This window comes from Diabrotica undecimpunctata, chromosome 5 (genome assembly GCF_040954645.1).
Source record: "Diabrotica undecimpunctata isolate CICGRU chromosome 5, icDiaUnde3, whole genome shotgun sequence".
NCBI lineage: Eukaryota > Metazoa > Arthropoda > Insecta > Coleoptera > Chrysomelidae > Diabrotica > Diabrotica undecimpunctata.
In genome coordinates, this window is record NC_092807.1 from 157,092,532 (window position 1) to 157,114,404 (window position 21,873).

A 21,873-nucleotide genomic window follows, 5' to 3' on the forward strand; every position below is an offset into this window, starting at 1 on the left:
ACTAGAAAATGAAAGTTAATATAAATTAACATACGCTAATATTACCAGCAATAAAACCAAAACCTGGCAACAATGGTATAACAACTCAACTAAAGGGCTATTCTACAAAAACATACAATTAAATATTCCAGCTAAATCATGGTTTAATCATTACCACGGCGAAAAAATCGTTGTTTCATACATATGCAAACTTAGATTTGGACACTGCCTAGTTCCAGAACACAAATTTAAAATAGGTCTTGGTGATAGTAATCTTTGTGAATGTGGTAAGTTAGAATCTACAGAACACATGATACTAAACTGTAGACTAAAGATAATAGAAATAAATCAATTCATGGATCAAGTATATAGAGAAACCAATATTACAAGACCATTTAATATAAAAAAAACATTATCTAGTTTAGACTAACGTGTATATGAGATCTTAATTAAACACATACTTAATATAAAATTTAAATTGTGAACTATTAATACCTGTGTTTATCCCATTTGTCTACCTATCTTTCCGTGGTCTAGTCTTGTGTGTGTGTGCATTGCTCTGAAAGACCCCTGAGCAGAAGTACTCCTTGTTGACATTTCTTATAATGTAATTAAAAAACAAAAAAAAAAACAAAAAAAAAAGAAGGTTCTTTATGTTTTACAACCTTACACATAGCGCCTCTTCTACTAGCCTGTAGCTGATGCTATATTCTTTTTTTGCTTTGAAAACGTCCTAGATAAATATAATGCTTTCGTCATTTCACAATATTTTTAAGGTGCATTCGCAGAACATTTGTGTTTATGCATATCTTAACTGATGAGGTAATATGCTGCAACCTATTAGCGGCCTTTTTTAATGTTCTTCTTTATTTTCTAATAATAAATAAATAAACAAATTTATCGAATTCTTTATCAAAATATATAAACTTTGATATCGGTTAATTAAATTAAGAAAATAGTTTGTCTTGCAATTTAACCGCATATTAAGAACTTTAAGTCCAAGCCAAAATAAAAAAATTGTTTTATTAAAATAATGAAAAAAGTAGATATTGAAGAACCAAATATAATACATGAAAATGGCAGAACTTGGCCATGGATGTTCCACTTTTCATTGTTTACAGGTAACATAATTTTTTATTAATTTGTTCTATTCTTTAGAATACAAATTTATCATTATTGTTCTGAAGCTATTTTCTTGTGGCATTTTAAATTAATTTATATTTAAATGGGAATAAGCCACAATTAAAGGTTAAAATACGTTTATTGACGTTTCAATTTCCAATTTTGTTTTTTTTTTTTTAAACAAAAAATTTGTTTAATTTACTAATGTTTGTATTTTGAGAACGATTTCCGAAGTGGAAATTGAAACGTCAATAAACATATTTTAACCTTTAATTGTGGCTTATTCCCATTTAAATATAAACAAATTTATCATCTTTTGTGATCCATCGAAAAATTTAAAAAAGGTTATATTATTTCTTTAGGTTTATTTTTAGGCATTGTTTTATCAGGTGGTAGTCGATTGATTTAAAAAATGCAAACAAATGATCATGATTATAGGTCATGCTATTTAGGCTTTATTTGACTGCCCTGGTCTGTGTTGCCAGTTTCTTAAGTCCATTGCCATTCGTTTACAACTATCCGTGCAAACCTCTACAAGTTCTAGTCTAAACCAACTATTTTGCTCAAAATACCACTACTCTAATTTTATATTATCAGAGGTTGGCTATGATCTCAACTACTTAGCTATCCGTACCTTATTGGCGGCTACTCTGAAAAGATCTACTGAGCTGCAACTATAAAACTCTCTTAGGTTTCTTAGCCAGGAAATTCTTCGTCTTCCTATGGATCTTTTACTCTTGATTTTACCTGGCATTATGAGCCTTAATATATCATATTTTGAATCTCTGGTAATGTAGCCTAAATATTACAGCTTTCTTGTTTTGATGTGCTTGATGACCTCGCAGTCCTTTTGTAACCTTCTTAACACTAATGCATTCGTAACTCGTTAAGTCCATGGTATTTTCAAAATCCTTCTATAGCACCACATCTTAAACGATTCCAACTTCTTTATATTATCCACTTTTAGTGTCCAGCTTTCCATTGAATACAACAAACTCGAGAATACGTAGCATCTTAAGGCGCTTATCCTTAGCACCAGTGAAAGGTCTCGATTAACAAACATTGTTTTCATTTTTATAAATGTTTGTCTTGTAATGTCAATGCGTGTCCTTATTTCTCTATCTTGGTCATTGTTTTCATTTACCCAGGTTCCCAGATATTTGTATTTATTCACTCTTTCCACTTGTTTTTTCTCGATATCTAGCCTTCCTACTATATGTTGCTTAGAAATAATCATGCACTTGGTTTTCTTAACATTCAATTGTACTCCATATTTTATACTGACTTGATGTAATCTATTTAATAAGCGTTGTAGTGCTTCTAGACTGTCTGCAAAAACAGCGGTGTCGTCTGTGAATCTTATGTTGTTCAAGGTTTGCCGCTTATTGATATACCTTGTTGTTCCTCTGATATTGCTTCTTTAAAATTAGCTTTGCATTACAGATTAAATACAAATGGGGACAGCACGCAACCCTGTCTAACACCTCTTTTGATTTCTATAATTTCTGCATCGACATTTTCGACTCTAATCTTTACTTTTTGATTCCAGTAAAGATTGACATTAGCCCAAATATCTCGACTATCCACATTCTTTTCTTTTAACAGTTTTACGAGTTGCTAGGTCGTACTTTATCAAAGTCCTTTTAATAATCTATAAAGCAGACAGAGAGATCCTGGTTCATATCTAGTCGTCTTTGCGCGAGAACGTTAAAGCAAACATGGCCTCTCTCGTTCCTAGTCCTCCTCTGAATCCAAACTGGGTGTCATTTATAGCTTCTTCTTTTTTTGTATAGTCTTGCATGTATTATTTTGAGAAATATCTTAAGTGTGTGGCTTATTAAGGAAATTGTTCTGTACTGGGAGCATTCTGTCGCATGTATTGACTTTTGTAGTGTCACAAACGTGGACAGCAACCAATCTTCGGGTGTTACTCCTGTTGTACATACTTTGTTGAACAGATCCAAAAGTATATGCAGTGTTTTTTCGTCAATGCATTTAATTAGCTCTGGGCCTACTCATTTCGCGCTCCTTGCATTTTAAATTGCTTGTTGTAATTCGCACATATTATTTTCGGTTCTGTTTTATCCTGTGGTTCTTCTTGTATCATTCTATTATCGTCATTTTCGATAAGCAGCGGTAATAATGTTCATCTAAAAGGCTAGTTTTTATTAGTTTTATCTTCGGTCTGCACCCTGTTGTTCGTTTTAAGGAGTCGTCTTGTGAACTGATGGTAGAATATTCTGGTCCCTCTTTTCACGGTCAATTCACACAATAGTGTATAATACCATCTATTAAATTCTTGCATTTTAACCCTGTTCTGTCATTAAGATCGCTAAATAATAAGATAGCAGTACGCTTTTTCTGTTCTTATTAGTTTTTTAAAGTTAATCTTTGCTGTAAAATGCCATACTGCAATAGCATACAATATCACTCCTCTAACATAGGCCTAGTAAAATTGGATCTTCTTAAACTACGATAGAGGGCTGGTCCTCAATACATACAAGGTTTAACTTTAATTTTTGACACTGATGCCTTTATTTTGATTTAATGTATATTTCTTATAAATTAGGTAATTGACGACTTTCCTTTTCTTTCTTGGATTTTGTTCCTTTTTATCATGGCAGATTTTTCTTCTTTTTTTATTTTTTTTTTTAGTTGTTTAAACAGAATAAATTTAGTTCTTTTCTTGATCTTGAGATTCTATTTATCTGTGAATTCTACAAGTCCCTCTAGGTGATTTTCCATTCTCGCTACAAATCTCTTCGTTTCCTTATTTTCGCAGAAGATGTCTATTATAAACCGGTCATACTGAAGCCAATTAGATTATTGTAAATTTGTTCATTTACAATATCCAATATAGAATTCAAGGACTCTTTACCACTTGTACTGGTTTAGAGGAGGAGTACTATATATGGTTTGAGTCACTTGTTAGTTTCTCAAAAGTGTCTGCCAGCCTGCAATGTAATGCCTTGCAGTCAGTCAATATATGAATGACAGTTCTAGGTTCTCTGATTTAGAATTGGCAGCTTAGCTTAATATTTTTAATTAATTTTTGTTTGTATTTTGAGAACGCTTTCCGAAGAGAAAATTGAAGAATTTCAATAAACTTATTTTAACCTTTAATTATGGTTTATTGGCATATCTGATCTTGAAGCAGTGTATATCAAGTTTAACACTCTCAACAAACTATCCTTGAAACCCCAACGTTTAGGAAGGATTTTTTGCGCTCAGAACTTTCATAAATTTCAAAATGTGTGCTTGACTTCTGGGTGGCACTTTCCCTCTGTGGACGTGGACTATAATATCATTGATTTTTTAGATCGGCTTGTCTGTATTTTCAATAAGGCATTTCCTTTAATTACAATTAAGTCAAAAGATCACAAACTTTGGACTACTAAAGGTATCCGCATATCAGTTAAGAATGTGAGTTCACTACTGTACATCAAGAAATTTACTACCAACGTCTTTGTCACTGAATATATCTCCAAGTACAGAGGAACATATCTAAAACTTATCAAAACAGCTAAAAAAATATTGTTCTGAAGCTATTTTATTGTGGCATTTTAAATTAGTTACTATTTAAATGGGAATAAGCCACAATTAAAGCTTAACGTACGTTTATTGACGTTTCAATTTCCACTTCTAAAAAATGTACTCTCAAAATCATCTGGGAAGCTCCAGAAATGTTGCAAGATTCAATTGGTCCATAATAAACAATCTTTAAAATAAAACTAACACAGCTCAAACATTTTCTCTTTAAAAACCTTGAAAATCTAAATTATTACTTCGTTAATGTGTGTAAAAATATAACGTGAACTATTTAACCACAACAAAATCCTATGTCCTATCACACCGATTCAAAAAGGGTCTCAAATTCATTCTTTATAAGATCAATTGATAAATCTGAACTGTTCCAAAAAATTGGTAATATCAAAAGCAAATCTTCCTTTAGTACGGATGGATTACCCATAAAAAATTTTCTTAAATTTCCAAAAAATGTGTTGAAAGTACTAGTCTCACTAATTAAAGATTCCTTTGAAAAAGGTTTATTTCACGAGTGCCTAAAGATAGCCATTATTATTCCTTTTCATAAGGGTGGTGAAAAATCGAATGTCTGCAACTATAGACCTTATGCCTTACTACCGGTCCTATCCAAAATTATTGAAATTCTTATAAAATTTCCCGACTTATCTACTTTCTCGTTGAAAACAACATTTCATCACAGCGTCAGTTCGGCTTTTTATCTAATAAATGTACCAGTGATGCTGTTTTCTGTACTACATGAGATATATCAAGCACTAAACAATAATCTTGATACTGCCACTATTTTTTGTGACTGTGCCAAAGCCTTTGGTTGTGTAAATCATGACATTTTATTAAAAAAAAACTAAATTTCTACTGAGATTAAGGTATTTCTTTGAATTGGTTCCAATCTAACTTAAGGAATAGGAAACAAGTAGTTAGAGCAAATGTTAAAAAAAAGTTAAATTACAAAAATCTTTATTAGTACTAGAACAAATCTTTTTTAATTCACAAATGTGCATATGTAATTATATTTAATACTTTTAGCTAACTTAATAGGCATCATATCAGGAAGCGCCCTGGCCTGGTATTCATTTGCTTTTCCAATATTGACTTCAACTGATGCTGAAGTGAATCCATTAGGAAGACCAATTACTCCTTTTGAAACGTCTCTAGTATTTACAGCAGCTGCGGTTTCTGGAGCTATTAGTAATATATTTATAGGAAGAGTTTTAGATAAATTTGGAAGAAGAAATGGTATACGATTGTTTGGCGTTTTGTTTTTTGGATCTTATATGTCTCTTGCGTTTACACAAAATATTTATATGTTAGGTATATCTTTTGCAATAAAAGGATTAACAATATCTAGTGGATTAGTAACCGTAACAATATATGGGTGTGAAATTGCGGAAGATAAAAATAGAGGTTGGGTGGGTTGTTTAAGTTCTCTCATGATTCCAGTTGGTAATATGCTAACATTTATTTGTGGAGCAGTTTTCAGTAATTTCTGCTTATTTAATATTATTTTTGCGACTCTTGCTTTACTTCTAATAATATTTTCCTTTTTTATGGTAGAAACTCCTGTATATTTGGCATTGCAGGATAGAAAGAAAGATTGTATAAGTACTTTAAGAAAACTTAGATATTACAAAAAAGATAGTGACCCTGAAAGAGATTTTTACTTATTACAAACAAGTTCTGAAGCCACACCTAGTGAAGAAAAATTTTCATCTCTCCTTCAAGATAAATCTACAAAGAAAGCATTACTTTTGTGTTTTACAATTTTAACCACTCAACAGTTTTCAGGTTTGTTTTTTATTATGGGATTTATTGTGCCGAGGTTTACTGAAGACAACTCTTCGGTGTCAGGTACCACAATCTGCCTTATAGTAGGGGCTGTTCAAATAACAATAATTATTGTGATTCTTTTTATTGTCGATAAAATAGGAAGGCGACCATTCATACTTTTGGCTTCTGCTGGATGTTCGGCGATGTTGTTTCTACTAGCCTTCTATTTTTATGTAGAACATATGAACTTGCCTCTTTTAAACAGTATTAAATTATTACCTGTTATTTGTATAACTCTTTGGATTATATCATACACTTTGGGATTGTCACATCTCCCAATTACTCTTATAGGAGAACTATTTAATAATGAGGTAAGAGCTACGGCAATAGGTACAATTTTTACGGTGGAACGTATTATAGGAATTGTTTTGAGTTTTGAATACCCATTAATAACTGAAAAGTTTGGTGCTCATGTTAACATACTACTATGCAGTATTATAACACTCGGCGGTTTTATATTATTATTAATGTTTTTACCAGAAACTCGAGGTAAGAGTTTTAAGAAAATTCAAAGTATTCTTAGTAAGTAAGAATTTAAATAAGGTTACCAAATAATTTCGTTATATTATTTATAGTTAAATTATTATGCAACTGAATGGCAGTCCCGAATAAAGTTGTATTCCATGTTTTCACCCCAGTCACCAAATGTTTATAGACACTTTTTGTGTAGAATGAACCGTTCTCTGACAAACAACGATTGAAACGATTGTCGATTTTGAATGTCAGTTATGCGCGCGCGCAAAATCAATGATCAATAAAATTTGCATCAGCTCGACGGTAAAAATTTGATATCTTTTGATTTATTTGTCCTATCGACAAATATCAAAATGCATTTTAAAGGTAAAAAGTTCAGATTTCGTATGCAATCTTTGTATTTTGCCGCAAATAAACACCTTTTTAAATAAATTTATAAAGGTGTTAAATAAATGAAAGTGGCGGGATTTTTCCATTTTTTTAGAATTCTTATAGGACCAATACAATCAACCCCTTTCATTGACTGGCCACTAACACTTTCACAACTTTCACTTAACAAACGATCTTCTGTTTCTTCTTATAATGGTGCTACAACCCTTTGTGAGTTATGGCCTGCTTAACAATGTTTTTCCGTTCTGCCCTGTCGAATACCTTCCTTCGCCACTGCCTGATCTTCATGGTTTTAAGATCCCTCTCTACGTCGTCTATCCATCTTTTACGGGGCCTTCCTCTTGTTTTGTTTCCTTGGGGCTTTCATCTATGGACTACTTTTACAGCTCGATTATCTGGCATTCTTTCTAGGTGACCAAGCCAGTTTAGTCTTTGTGACTTTATAAATCTTACAATATCTGCTCTCTGCATTAGTTCATCCAGCTCGTGGTTCATTTTAATTCTCCACGAACCATTGCTGCATTGGGTTGGTCCAAATATTTCCATTAGTATTTTGCGCTCAAATATTCTTCAGTTGGTTTTCTTCAGTGGTTGAGAGGGTCCACATTTCACATCCATATGTGACCACTGGTCTAATTACTGTTTTGTAGATTCTAAGCTTAGACTAACGATTCAGTAACTTACTTTTCATTTGTATGCATAAAAGTACTTATTACCGCTAAGAATCCGTGCTTGTATTTTTTGACTGATGTTGTTGTCATTTATTATTGAGCCTAGGTAGGGCAAAGTGGAGACATATTTGAAGGTATGATTGTCTACCTTCAAATTCTGATATTGATTCGATTTTGTGCACTCCATATATTTTGTTTTGCTTTTTATATATAGACCAAACGTAGCAGCTTCTCGTTTTAGTTCTATAACTTTTTCGCTTAATACCCTTTTGTTGCGGCTTATTATGGCAACATAATCCGCATATGCGCATATTTGCATTGATCTTGTATTAATACAGCCGTTTATATCCAGTTTTCTAACAACAGCTTCTAAAGTTAGATTAAAAAGTGTTGTTGATAAGTTTATTCAACTTATTAGGTATCCCTAACATAGATAGTTGCTTTAACATCTTTTGTCGATCTACTCCATTAAACGCCTCTTTGAAATCGATATTCAAGTTGTAAATAGGTATGTTATATTCAACACATTTTTCAAGTTTACCTCTTAACATATGTATTTGGTCTATAGTTGACCTCTTTGGTCTGAAGCCACATTGGTATTCACCAATCATCTCGTCCGAAAACGATTCCAGGCGGCTGTATATAATTTCTGATAATATCTTGTAGACGACATTTAAAACTGTTATGCCCCTATAATTTTTGTAGAGTCATTGGTCTCCCCCTTTATACATAGGAAGTATGATTCCTACTTTCCAATCTTCTGGGATGACTTCTAGTGTCCATATGCGGTCGATTGGTTTATGGATACGCCTCCATGGCGCATATCCATTCTTTATCAGTTCTGAAGTTATTCCATCTGTGCCAGGTGCTTTGTTATTTTTAAGATGTTTTATGACGTTTATCGTTTCTTCCAATGTTGGTTGCTCAACTAGTTGTTCTGCTGTGTGGTGAATTATTTCTTCATCTTCGTTTTGTTTTTTTTTTCTGGGTTTAACAGCTCCTGAAAATGCTCCTTCCACCTTTTCATTATTTCGTCTTTCTTGCTGATAATGGTCCCGTTTTTGTTCTTGTACAATCTTGTATAATCTGTAATTTGTTGTATTTTTCTATTCAACATTTCTCTTTTTTTCCTTTTACATATTTTCTTTGCATCTTTTCTGAGTTCTTCATATGCCCTTCTATTTAATCGGGAATCCCTTTGCAAACATTTCTGTCTAGCTATATTTTTGCCATTTATTACTTCTTGGTAATTTTGGTCAAACCATTCCTCGTTTCTTTTGCTTGAGGTTTCACCTAAAGTTTCTTTTGCCATATTTGTAATTGTTGTTTGGATGACATTTTATTCTTCTTTTATGTTGTTTTGTTGTCCTCTTTCATTTATTATTACTTTTATTTTTTGCTGGACCTCATTCTTCTTTTTAGGATTTTAAAACATATATTATGTGTTCCGTTTTCTTTGTTTGGCCTCTTTCTCTTTTCTTACCATTGATATTCTTTGTTTTATCTTTGATTTAACCAAGAAATGGTCCGAATCGCAATTTGCACCTCTACAAGTTCTAACATCCGTTACGGAGGTTGCTCATCGCTTAGATAATAGTATGTGATTAATTTGATTAAATTTATTAGTACCAGGTATCATCCAGGTTCCTTTACGAATATTTTTATAAGGAAAACATGTACCAAAAACTCTTAGTTTGTTTGCCATTGCCAACTGTGTCACTCTTATAAAGTTGTTGCTGGTAATATCATGTAAACTATGCTTATCAAATGATTCTGCATATATTGGCTTTTTTCCCAACTTCGCGTTTATATTACCCAGGACTATAACTGCATCTCTCTTCTGTGCGTTTTCAGATTCTACTTGTAGTTGGTCATAGAATTGATGGGTTACTAGTTCATCTGCTGCTTCTGTTGGGGCATGGATATTAATAACTGTAATATTATGAAATTTTCCTCATAGACGTATTTTGCATATTCTTTCATTAACTGGAGTAAAACCCAATACTGACCTGCAGTATTTATGGTTTACCATAAAACTTACTCCAAAGTCTCCTTGTCTTTTGCTCCACAGTAGTACATACTGTTTTTTTTTTATTTATGCAACGATGACTTTTAAATCTGATTTCTTGGATTGATGCTATGTCTACTTCGTACTTCAATAGTTCCTGTGCAATACTTTGCATTTTGCCTGCCTGCAGCATGGTTTGGACATTTTAGGTTCCCAGTCGCAAATCAATCATTAAGTTCTTATTACGTAGCTTTGGTCGTTGTCCGTTGGTCCGTCCGGTTAGTTCATAGTTCGTAGCATTCGTGATAGTTGAATTTAAGGTGAACAGGTTATCGGACTATTGCTCCCGAGTCCAGTACCACGGCTGCTGGCTATAGCATCTGAATAAGCAATGCTTTCTCCCTTCCGAGTTCGCCCTGACAGTACCTTCCATTTGGATTGGTTACCCAATCTCCAATAGGGTTGCTCAGGTTTACCGAGATTCACCCGTGTAATCAAGATCACACTTCTTGAAGGTGAGAATAGGAATTGAGTATTAGAGGCTAGAGGTGTTATATGTTCTCTTACAGCTGGTTGTACTGCATAGGAGGTTACATGTGGTCTATTTTTATGTTTTTCTCTTTGAACAGACAGTGTTTCATTAAACTTAATTTTTTCTTATAATTTTTGGAAACGTTTGGGCAGGAGTCCGAACGGATGTGTAGTTTGCTTTTAAAAAATTTTAAACAAAGAGATGCCATTCTATTAGTATAATCTTTTTTGTAATATATAAATATAGCACATGCTGTATGTTTTTATTTTTAATGTTTATATGTGTTGTATATCACATGAAATGTAATGCTATATGTTAAAAAATATATTTTTATACTAAATGGAATTCCAGTATTTTATTTTATTACATGAGTATATCAACTACCTACAAAATTTACGTCAACGCTTCGAAAGGACAGTGGTTCCTCTTCTTCGCGTGCCATATCAGAATTATCCGACGTTGTCAGAAAAATCAGAAACCAAAGATCACAATTAATACCAGAAATAACTCCATACGAAATCAAAACGACCCTCTTAGAAATGAAAAATAACAAACCTGGCGATGACTAAGTAGTCATAGAGGCGATCGAACTAGGTGGAAATAAAATAATCCAGGTTTTGGTCAAACTTTTCACCGAATGCATCTACCAAGCAAAACCCCTTCCTAATGGAACAATGCAGGCATTGTTGTATTACACAAGTAAGGAAACATGACAGATCTTAAAAACTACCATCCTATCAGTTTGCTTTAACACATATATAAATTTTTCACAAAAATTATCAAAAAAAACACTGGACGCTAAATTTAACTTTTATCAGCCGAGAGAACCAACTGGATTTAGATCGGGATACAGCACTAACGACATCTTACAAGTAATAAAGAACCTGATAGATAAGTCTGCAGAATAGAACAAACCATTGTTGCTGATACTTGTCGACTACGAGAAAGCATTGACAGAATACCGAATAGCCTGGTGTCAACATAAATGGAGTTAAGCTCAGTTATTTGAGATTAGCAGATGACATCATCCATAATTTTCTTTATGCTTAAAATATTCTAAAACACTGAAATCAACTTGTTGATTTTCTCCAGAAATAATATTTCATTTATAATTGACCTCACTCTTACAGATTAACAGAATGAACGACAATATTAGACAAAAAGCAATATTGCTGCCTAATTTTAATAAATCCTTTAAAAACGACCAGTACATGAAGGCTATTAAGAATGTGACTTAAACGGAGACGTGTGAATGTACTGGCTATTTTCTATTTTTTGGTGAAACTATTTGCAGTTGCGTAAGTGCTAAATTAAAATCATATGTAACAATAAACCACTGAAAACATTGATTTCAAAATTTCCACAAAATTTATTATTATATCACTACAGCGGTTTCGGTAGAGTGTCTTTCTCAAGTGATCTCTTAGTATATTAAAGACTACCTTTATAGTCTTTAACTAAATAGATTGACGAATAGAAAACTGTCTCAAATTGGTCATTGAGAATTATTTCTGTTTTCTAATTTCTTAATATGCATAGACTCTAACAAAGATAGCTTAACGCCTTTATTTTGGATATGAAGAATTTGAAATTTGTCATTAAAAGGATGATTATGATCTAGATGGTGAAGTGAGTATGTAGAATCTGTTTTTCTATTATCGAAAACCCCTTTTATGTTTTGCTATACGCTTGTTAAAGTTTCTACCAGTTTGACCGATGTGTACACCACTGTGAAAGTGCTTTTTATTTTGGCTCTTGTTTTTTTTTAATATATTGGCCTAAGTTCTTGTTTGTTCTAAAAGCTGGTATTATTCCTTTCTATTTTATGTGTTTAATCATTTTTGTTGATATCTTGCCTGTATATGTAATCGAGCAGAAGGTACTAGGTTTTGCTCTGGTGGTGGAAATACTAATTTCATATGACGGCATTTAAAATTTTAACTTGCCTGTCTCTGAAAAATATAGATGTAAATCAAATATAAAAGATAATTTTATTTTGAACTCACCCTTTTGTTAAAATAAGTATATGTTTAGACGAGACTGATCTCAAGTTGACATATATTCAGTGCAAATGAAGCACTATTCTTATTTTAAATTCATTTTTATATAATACTTATTTAAGATTAAATAATCCAGTCGGGTTGGACGAAAAAAGGTTTAACCTTGCATAATTAGGGGGTCAATAGTAGTGTAAATTTTAAATCGCGACTGAATCCCGTCGCCGCCTTAGCCGCCATCTTCAATTTAAAGCAGAACCATTTTGGCTCAGTATCTACAACATTTTCAACTTATTTAACAAATCGCAATTGCTACATTTTAAGCTCATAACGGTTTGTCAAAAACGTAAAAATGGTCGAGATTTGGACAGAAAGATTTCCCAAAAACCAATCCCTGCAAGGTTTGGTACATACGTACTGACTTAAGCATAGATTTATAAAAAAAAATAAAAGATCAAAATTGTTTAAAACATAATTCTCTTAGAGACAAAAATGGACATATAGTCAATACCGCTGACGCAGTACAAAGCAGATGGGTTGAGCACTTTAAAGAACTACTTGATACCGAAGTGAAAAATGATGCGTCACCCCAAAAACCAAGAAATAACACTCACGTAGAACCTCCTTCAATATTTGAAGTGAAAGACGCAATCACACGACTCAAAAATAGCAAGTCCCCAGGAGTGGATTGTATCCCCGCAGAGCTCATCAAACATGGAGGTAACAGCATTATGCACCAAATTCACAACATAATAGTCAAAGTCTGGGAAGAAGAACAAATGCCAGAGGAATGGTGCACTGGAATCATATGTCCACTGCACAAAAAGGGAGATTTGTTGGAATGTAAAAATTATAGGGGTATAACTCTTCTGAATACAATGTACAAAATATTCTCCAACACCCTGTACAGCCGTTTAAGTACGTACGTGGAAGAAATCCTTGGTGAGTATCAAAGCGGTTTTAGGCCAGGTAGGTCAACAATTGACCAGATTTTTGTGCTACGTCAAATCTTAGAAAAAACCAATAAATATAATATTGACACGTTCCATCTCTTTGTGGACTTTAAGTCAGCGTATGATAGCGTCCTAAGAGGTAAATTATACGAAGCCATGAATGAACTTAACATTCCCCATAAATTAATAAGGCTCGTAAAAACAACTATGAGTAAAGTGATCTGCAGAGTGCAAATTCAAGGCGATATGTCACAAGCGTTTGAAACATATGCAGGGTTACGGCAGGGAGACGCGCTGGCGTGCCTTCTCTTTAATATAGCGTTAGAAAAGACTATAAGAGATGCCAAGTTACACAATAGGGGAACAATCTTTAATAAATCAACGCAGATTATGGCTTACGCTGACGATCTGGATTTGATCGCACGTACTACACGAGGACTTAAAGAGATGACTTCCACCTTCTTGACAGCCGCACAAAATATGGGCCTTAAAATAAACGAGGAAAAAACCAAAATGTTAGCATCTATTCCAAATAACAGAGATAGAGCTAGAAACGCCGAAGAAAACTTCAGTATAGACCAATATAATTTTGAGGTAGTAAATAAGTTTACATATTTGGGTTCTCTCATAACAAACGATAATGACACATCTGAAGACGTAAAACGGAGGGTACTGCTAGCAAACAAATGTTATTTTGGACTAAGCAAGCAGCTAAAAAACAGAAATTTAAGCCAGAAAACCAAACTAATAATATATAGAACACTTATCCTACCAGTGCTGACATATGAGTCAGAAACATGGACCATCTCCAAAACAGACGCAAATCTTCTGCTCGTCTTCGAAAGGAAGATACTAAGAAGAATAATGGGCGCATTCTGTGAGAATGGTATTTGGAGAAGGTGATATAATTTCGAATTGTACGAGAAGTATAAAAAAATAGTAAATGGTAGAGATGTAATATCCTTCATAAAAATAGGTAGGCTTAGATGGGCTGGACATGTGTCAAGAGCAAATGAAAATTACCCACCCAGACGAACTCTATTATCGGTCCCAGTGGGAAATAGGAGTAGAGGCAGACCACGACTGAGATGGAGGGACGGTGTGGACGAGGACGCAAGGAAAATCGGCGCGACAAATTGGCAACGGTTGGCGATGAACAGAAACGACTGGCGAAATAGACTGGGGAAGGTCAAGGCTCAACTAGAGCTGTAGCACCACTGATGATGATGATAATTCTCTTAATTTTTGTTTATGTACATTCATGTTCATTTATGTAAAGTTAATAATAAACGAGATACTTAATTCAATAATTGTGCTTGTTCAATAATTTCGTTTATAATATGATAAGAAAGAAAATTTTGTCGGCAATATTTTCGACTAGTATGAAAGTTTGTTGCCTGGCAATTTTCGCGAATTAAATTTTGACAGTTAAGTCAGTCGGGTGATCTTGTTAAAATTTCATAAGCGAAAATTGCCAAAAGGCAACAAACTTGAATAAAACCAAAAGAAAATTTTTCAACTTCTGGTGGTGACTGAAGTCCAGCTGCAGATATGGTTTTAAAGAGCTTGCATTTTAGTGACCCGTTAATTTAATCACCTACTGTTCAAAAAAACTTTGCTTAAACAAGGCTGACATAGCTGAAGATCGATGAGAATGGTTTGGTTTTTTATGTTTCTTTGTGTCTATTCCAATTTTTTAAGCTGACATTTTTGTCCACTAAGATACAGTGTTGATTCCAAGTGGACAGTTTTTGAACCAAGATCCATCCTTCCAGTTGGGGTGAACGGTAAGAAAGAGTCTGTCTGATGAAATTTTTGGTCTTCTTTTTTCCATTAATTTTAAAAATAATCTAACTGGGTAAATTTTCGTTTGATGAATTTCTTACCAGCCACTTGCTGCTTGCCAAACTTTTCGAATTGCCTTGTTTTGTTTTGGAAAAAATGCTGTCGTCTTTAATTCGGCCCGTAAATTCTTCCTTAACATCAAATCCCTTCTGAAAAAAGTAAATCTTGCAGTTTATTGCCTCTCCAAGCAAGTTCAATGAGCAAAGGTGAAAAAACTTGTTTTGTGCTCCATCGGAAGTTTTCTTGTCGTAGTTTTGGATTATTTTTAATAGTTCTTCGGTATATAATGCTTTTGAACTGAGTTTTATTTTTTATTGACTCTTTAAAGCCTCCGCTTGGTATCTCTGGCCAATCTTGCACATTTGAAATATATATCTGTGAAAGGGTCGATTTTTATGTCGTACTCCGTAAAATATTTTTCTTGTACCATTTTTGCTGTAGTATTTCACATTGACTTTACAGACAACTCTTTAAAGTCTTTGCAATTGCCTTTTTTTATGTTAAAGGCATAATCCTCAACAATTTTTCCCTTATGGTAGTATGTACATCTTTCAAGCTTAAAATTTCTCACCCGTGGGAACTCAAAAATTTCTGTCTAAATAGAGCTTCTGGACCTCTGTGTGTTCTCTGTGTGCCATGACTGGCATCCAAATCTTGATTTTTCGTCTGGATTCATTATATCTGCCCAAAATTGATTGCGCCTCAATGACGTTTGTCAAACTGACAACAATAGAATTACCAGACAGCTTCGGGACGGATCTGTCATAATTTTGGCGCTGATAAATCGCGGGCAGGAAAGAGTTTTGTTTGTAGGAAACGTGGCGTTGATATGACGTTTTATCAGCTAAAAATAGCCTAGTGAAATAGTCGCCATTAACTCGGAAAATATCGGCCGCACAAAAAAATTCCAGTAAAAAATTGTGGGATATCGCATTTGGAATAATTTCTGTTCTCACCATTTTTGTCGAAAAGTTAAAAATAGCAGAGATGTTGAGCACAAACGGTCAAACTTTTAACTCAAGATGGCGGATAACGCGGCGGCGGAATTTAGTCACGATCACGAAATTTACGCTACTATTGAGTCCCTCTGCAAAGTTTATAATAATAAAATAACATCCCGAATGGACAAAAATGATAGTTTGCATAAAAAATTTTTGCATAACTACTTCATTTCTACGTTCTTTAAGATTAAGGGCCGATATTTAGTTACAATCAAATACGTCACAGCAGCTGTCAAAATTATTAAAAATGCTTATTATTATTATTATTGATTTGTAAATAAAAACATGAAATTAACATCAGAAACAGTTTAATTATGGCTTATTTTAAATTAAAACGCAATATAATAAAATTGAATAAAATAAATCAGTCAACATAACCTTAAAATGGGACGTATTTTAGTTTAATTAAATATTTGATTACAATCAAGTTTTGATTAGCGTCCGAACAATCGGCCCTAAATCAATATAGTCATTACCGTTCTATAAAATAAGATATACACTGAACGGCAAAAAAGTGGCCACCCTACCAATTTTCGAAAATAAAAATTCATTGGAAGTTTTATGCACTGTTTAAATATTTCTTGCGATCATGTATGCTTGTTTTTGACAGTTTTACCGTTTATGTTGCTGTTTCCTGTAGTCGCTGTTTATCTTTCAGTAATTTAGCTTTTCAACCGTGGCTTTTTAAACGACTAAGTGAGTAACTAAAATGGTGTTATCTACGGATGTTGTTCGAATTATTGCATTTCTACAAGACGAAAGAAGTCAAGTTTATGCATCCGAAACTTTTGGTATTCGGATAACTACAGTAGGGAGAGCTTTCCATCGCTTTATATAGACTGGTACATACTTAAGTCGACCTGGTTCTGGTCGTAGAAGAGTTACCTCGCAAAGATATGATCGTTTTATGGTGATGGAACGTTTAAGAAAACGCCGTTCCACTGCAATTGCTGCAAGAAATCGTCTGCATGAGGTTCGAAATCTAAGTGAAAGAACGGTTCGAAGACGTCTTAGTGAAAGAGCACTAATGGCAAGAAGACCGCTATTGTTCCCGGATTACAATCCAGACACTGTAGAATTCGATTAATTTTTGGTCGACAACATTAACACTGGGATATACAGGATTAGAGCCGAATTCTCTTTACTGATGAATCGTGTTTCTGTTTGAAGTCTGACTATAACCAAGAGAAGGTTTTGAGATGGAGGCATAAAAGATATGCCCAAGTTTGTATGTCCCAGAAAAAAAAAGTTTGGCGGTGGTGGTGTCACGCTTTGGGCTGAAATCTCATTTGAAGCTCGAACTGAACTTATTTTCATCAATGACCCCCTGAATGCTCACCGATATATAGTGGATGTTTTAAAAGAAGCAGTAGTTCCATTTGGTCCATTTATTTAAGACAATTTCGTCGTTATACACGATAATTCATTGCCGCATACTGCAAGAATCGTAACAAATTACTTGAAGAAAGTAGGAGTTAATACTCTAGAATGGCCAGCCTGCAGCCCTGACCTGAATATCATCGAACATCTTTGGGATAAACTTTCTCGTAGGGTTAGAAGTTAACCAGGCCGGCTAAAAAATCTTACAGAACTTGCAAAACTTGCAGAAGTATGCTTCGTGAAAAATATGAACGTATTTCTCAAGTTTTTATTCAAAATTCGTTCCTTTCCCTTCCAGTTGGTACGCAAACAGTTATTATTGTTATAGGGCATAATACCCGATATTAGACAATGTTGTTTAAGTGCACTCGTAATTTTTATTTATTGTAATTTTTGATATTAGGATAAACTGGTCCATAGTGGAATGTTTTTTTTTAAACTGTATAGCACTTTGATTAAGCGTTTGTAGATTATAATAAGGGTGCCTATGCATGGGTATGGACGTAAGGAAGCAAACTAGTATTAATTTCAAGTAATCCTTTATTTATAATAAATGTTCAACAAGTCCCACTATGGACCACTCGTCCCACTATGAACCACTATATGGTCCATTGTCGGAATCATAGTGGTCCATAGTGGGATTTTTAGTCAAAAGAACTCTTTTAATCTATTTTAAATTGAAAAAAATTCACAGGGAACATAAACTGGCGAGCAGCCCTAGCTGTACTTCCACTAATGGCAGGAGGAGGCAGCTTTAGTAAAATATCTTCTGCTTCTACGGTATCTACATTGAGTTTGTCGGAGAAAACAAATTTGCGGGCCATAATTCTCTTTATGAAAGAGTTATTATATTCATCTCCACTTATCTTAATAACCTGACCGACATAATTTGTCATGTATTTTACTATAACATAGTCATGATTTAAATAGACAAATCTTGATTTTCTGATGTAAAGTTTTCTAAATCGCTAGAATCGTTGCAAATCTCCTCACTAACATCGCTGTTCGAACTAATATCGTCATTAAAAACTTGACGTTTAACTTTTTTAGCCTTCTGCTTTTTTTTTTCTGAAAGTATTTTTTTAGCCAGTCTTTCTTTATGCTGTTCCTTTATGGCATCTTTTATGGGGGTGGTCTGTTATTACTGCTGACTGTAGCTTCTTTCCACTTCTCCTAAAGTTTTTCCTAGGAGCAGCTTTGGCATGTGGCCTAATTTGCTGAGGTTCTAATGTCGTGGTTCTTTTACATCCTGAACATCTACATCCTGAACACCTTCGTTAGCCTTATATTCGTTACCATTTTCATTTTCTTCGGACCTATCAGTGACATAAGATGACATAAAATCACTCTCTGAAAAAATTTGGAAATTAATGGGTGCTATGCCTGTTTTTTAAAATCCGTTGAGAATGTTAACAGGAGTAAATGCTTTAGGGTAGGCGGTACCAACAACATTACAAACATCATAAATTCTCATAGGTATGGCAAAATGATTTAGCATCCAGTCATCAACTCCTTGGTTAAAATAGCTTTAAATGGAAAGAAGCAGCTCACGTCGAGCGGTTGTAATTTATGACTGAAATGGGGCGGCAATGTCAATAAAATAATCCCATTATCTTTACGCAGATTCAGCACACAAACATCGTAACGGCTCTCATGGTTGTAAGAATTAGGGGAACTGGGAATTCTTTACTGCATCGCACATGTTTGATAAAGTGCTCTATATACTTCAAAAAATTATCTTCCGTCATCCAACCAGAGGGAACGCTGCACCGGCTGATCCTAGAGGAGCCCCAGTAAGCATGAAAGGCTTAAATATTGTCCTCGGGAATACAAAGAATGGAGGCACAAAAGTCCCATTAGCGCACATTGCAGTGCATATTGTTATTAATGTGCCTCTTTCGGCGCTTGTCGCTTTTCCAATTTGTTTTTGTTTAATGCTAGCAAGTACCTTCCCGGGTTTATACACATTGGTGACACCAGTCTCATCACAATTGTATATCTAGTTCGACTGGATATTATGTTTCGTTATCACACTTCTCAAGTGTGTGAAAAATGTAGCCACATTATGCTTGTTGAAGCTGGTGACCGTGCCAAGACTAGTTACTTCTGGTTTTCGAAGCGATAACATAGGGTGTCGTTTCCTAAAATTATTCAACCATTCGATTCCAGCTCGTTTTTTCTCGTGCCAAGTTCGAGGCACCGTTTTGTTGTTAGTAGTGGCATACTTATAAGCCAATTCACGAGTATGTATTAATGTTAAGCCGTAGTACATTTCACAAGCCTTAATTATGTACTCGCACAATAGCTGTTCCTCTCTATTTGTAAATATTGTTTTGAAACCATGGGTTCGTCCATATTCAAAATCATTTGTGTTGTCTTCATTGGCTTCATTAACTAATTTGAACTTCTTCAGTTTGCGCTGTAGAGCCGACTTGCTTACACCATGCTTTTTGGACGCATTTCAGCATAGACAGCATTATGTTATCATATCCCAGTATGGACCGCTTTTTTATTCCCACTTAAGACCATGGCTTCAAAATACAAATGACCAAAAATTTTATCAAACTGGTAGAGCTGGGTTTAAACAAAATAAGATGATATTGAGGTTATGTATGCTTCAGATATCCATACCAAATTCAAGTTAAATAGGATAGATTTCGGCGAATTATTCGAAAAATTCTGAACAAGGAAATAAAAATTTTCAGTTGATCACTCATCTGAATTTCCAAAATATCGAAACGCATAGTACTAATTGCACTTTTATGATAGCATACTGAGATATAGCTCTACCGCGATGATAAAATAGCCAGGAGAGTTAAAATTCCACTATGAACCGCGTCCCACTATGGACCAGTTTACCCTACACTATTTTATTTTGTAGCCTTCTAATTAAATAAAATATGCTAAGGAATCAAACAGTAATAGCCATTTTTTGTTTTAAAAATTAAATATGTTGAATATACGTCTAGCCGGGATCTGTTTTGGATTGGACATTTTTCATAGGAAGCAATTTTTTTGCTGGAATTCCTTCAGGATGTGCCCAAATCACGATGTGCGCCAGTCGCAAACCCTGTGCTAAATTTTTTATTTAACAAAATCTGAAAACAATTGAAAATTTCTCATTTTTTTGCTCCTATTTTCGTTCATTATTCGGAAAATATTGATCCTAGAGAAAAAATTATAAGAAGTTAAAAGTTTCGTTATTCAATTTTACACAATATTTCGTTAGCTATAAATTGAAAATTTAATGGTTGTTGTTAAGAAATAGCAATAATTGGAAAAAAAAGTACAAAAAAATGAAGTTAATGCTTTAAATGCTTTCGACTTTCTAAACTTGACTTACAAGCTCCATATTCCGCCTAGAAAAACCTTTTAGTATGTTTAAAACGTGTGCTAAATTTTGTTAAGATCGGTCGGATAGGTTTTGCATAATAATTTTGCAACCCAGCCTACTGGAAAAAAATCGCTAATTTTTAAATTTATAGTAGGCCTTAAATAAGGCCCACAGATAGTTGCAAATTTTTTTACACATAAAAGAAAGCTCAAACTTTCAAACGCTTTTTGTAAAACTCAAATCGGTTTACTAGTAGAGCCTAGAAAATTTTTTAAAGTTTTAAACATTTTTTAGGCTTATAAACAAATTGAATAACTTAACTAGCTTTAAACATATCAATTTCAAAATTTTTACACTTAAAGAACATTAAAAGACGCTTCTTAAAAAAGAGATACATTCGGCTTACTGGTTGCCGAGATATTGAAGGTCAAAGTTGGCATACATTTGCCGTGTAACCATAAGTGATAGAGGTCTCGTTTTTAAACAAATACCCTCGTCTTGTCAAGTACTTTTTATATGAAAAGTTTTACGTAATGCGCTTTATGGCAACGTGCATAAAAAAGACAAATAAAAAACCGTCTTCGCGTAAAATGTCGCTCGGAATGCATGAGAGGTGGTGGTGGGGGACATTCACTCGAAATGTAAATCGGCGAGTTCAAAATCATAGCGCGCGCTAAAAATTGCATTATCTCGGCTTCTTGTTAATCAATTCTGCTCTTTTTTTTTAATCGATGTTGAAAGGATTTCAAATATCATATTTTCAAATACCATTTTTAATTGCAAAATTGGGAAATTTGCAATAAACAATTGTATGTTA

The 21,873-nt window shown here is 33.9% G+C and overlaps 1 protein-coding gene across 1 annotated transcript; it reads left to right on the forward strand.

Annotated features, from left to right (window-relative positions):
- Window positions 1-944: 944 nt before the first annotated feature.
- LOC140440855 (facilitated trehalose transporter Tret1-like) lies at window positions 945-10,885 on the forward strand. The gene is made up of 2 exons (XM_072531215.1): window positions 945-1,100; window positions 5,671-10,885. Exons 1-2 carry the CDS (start codon window positions 1,013-1,015, stop codon window positions 6,999-7,001), a joined length of 1,419 nt encoding a protein of 472 aa, XP_072387316.1. The 5' UTR covers window positions 945-1,012; the 3' UTR covers window positions 7,002-10,885.
- The last annotated feature ends 10,988 nt before the right edge of the window (window positions 10,886-21,873 follow it).

Coding starts and splice junctions, on each gene's coding strand:
- LOC140440855 (XM_072531215.1), top strand. CDS start 1,013: ATGAAAAAAGTAGATATTGAAGAACCAAATATAATACATGAAAATGGC. Junction 1,101..5,670: donor CCACTTTTCATTGTTTACAG/GTAACATAATTT, acceptor TAATACTTTTAG/CTAACTTAATAGGCATCATA.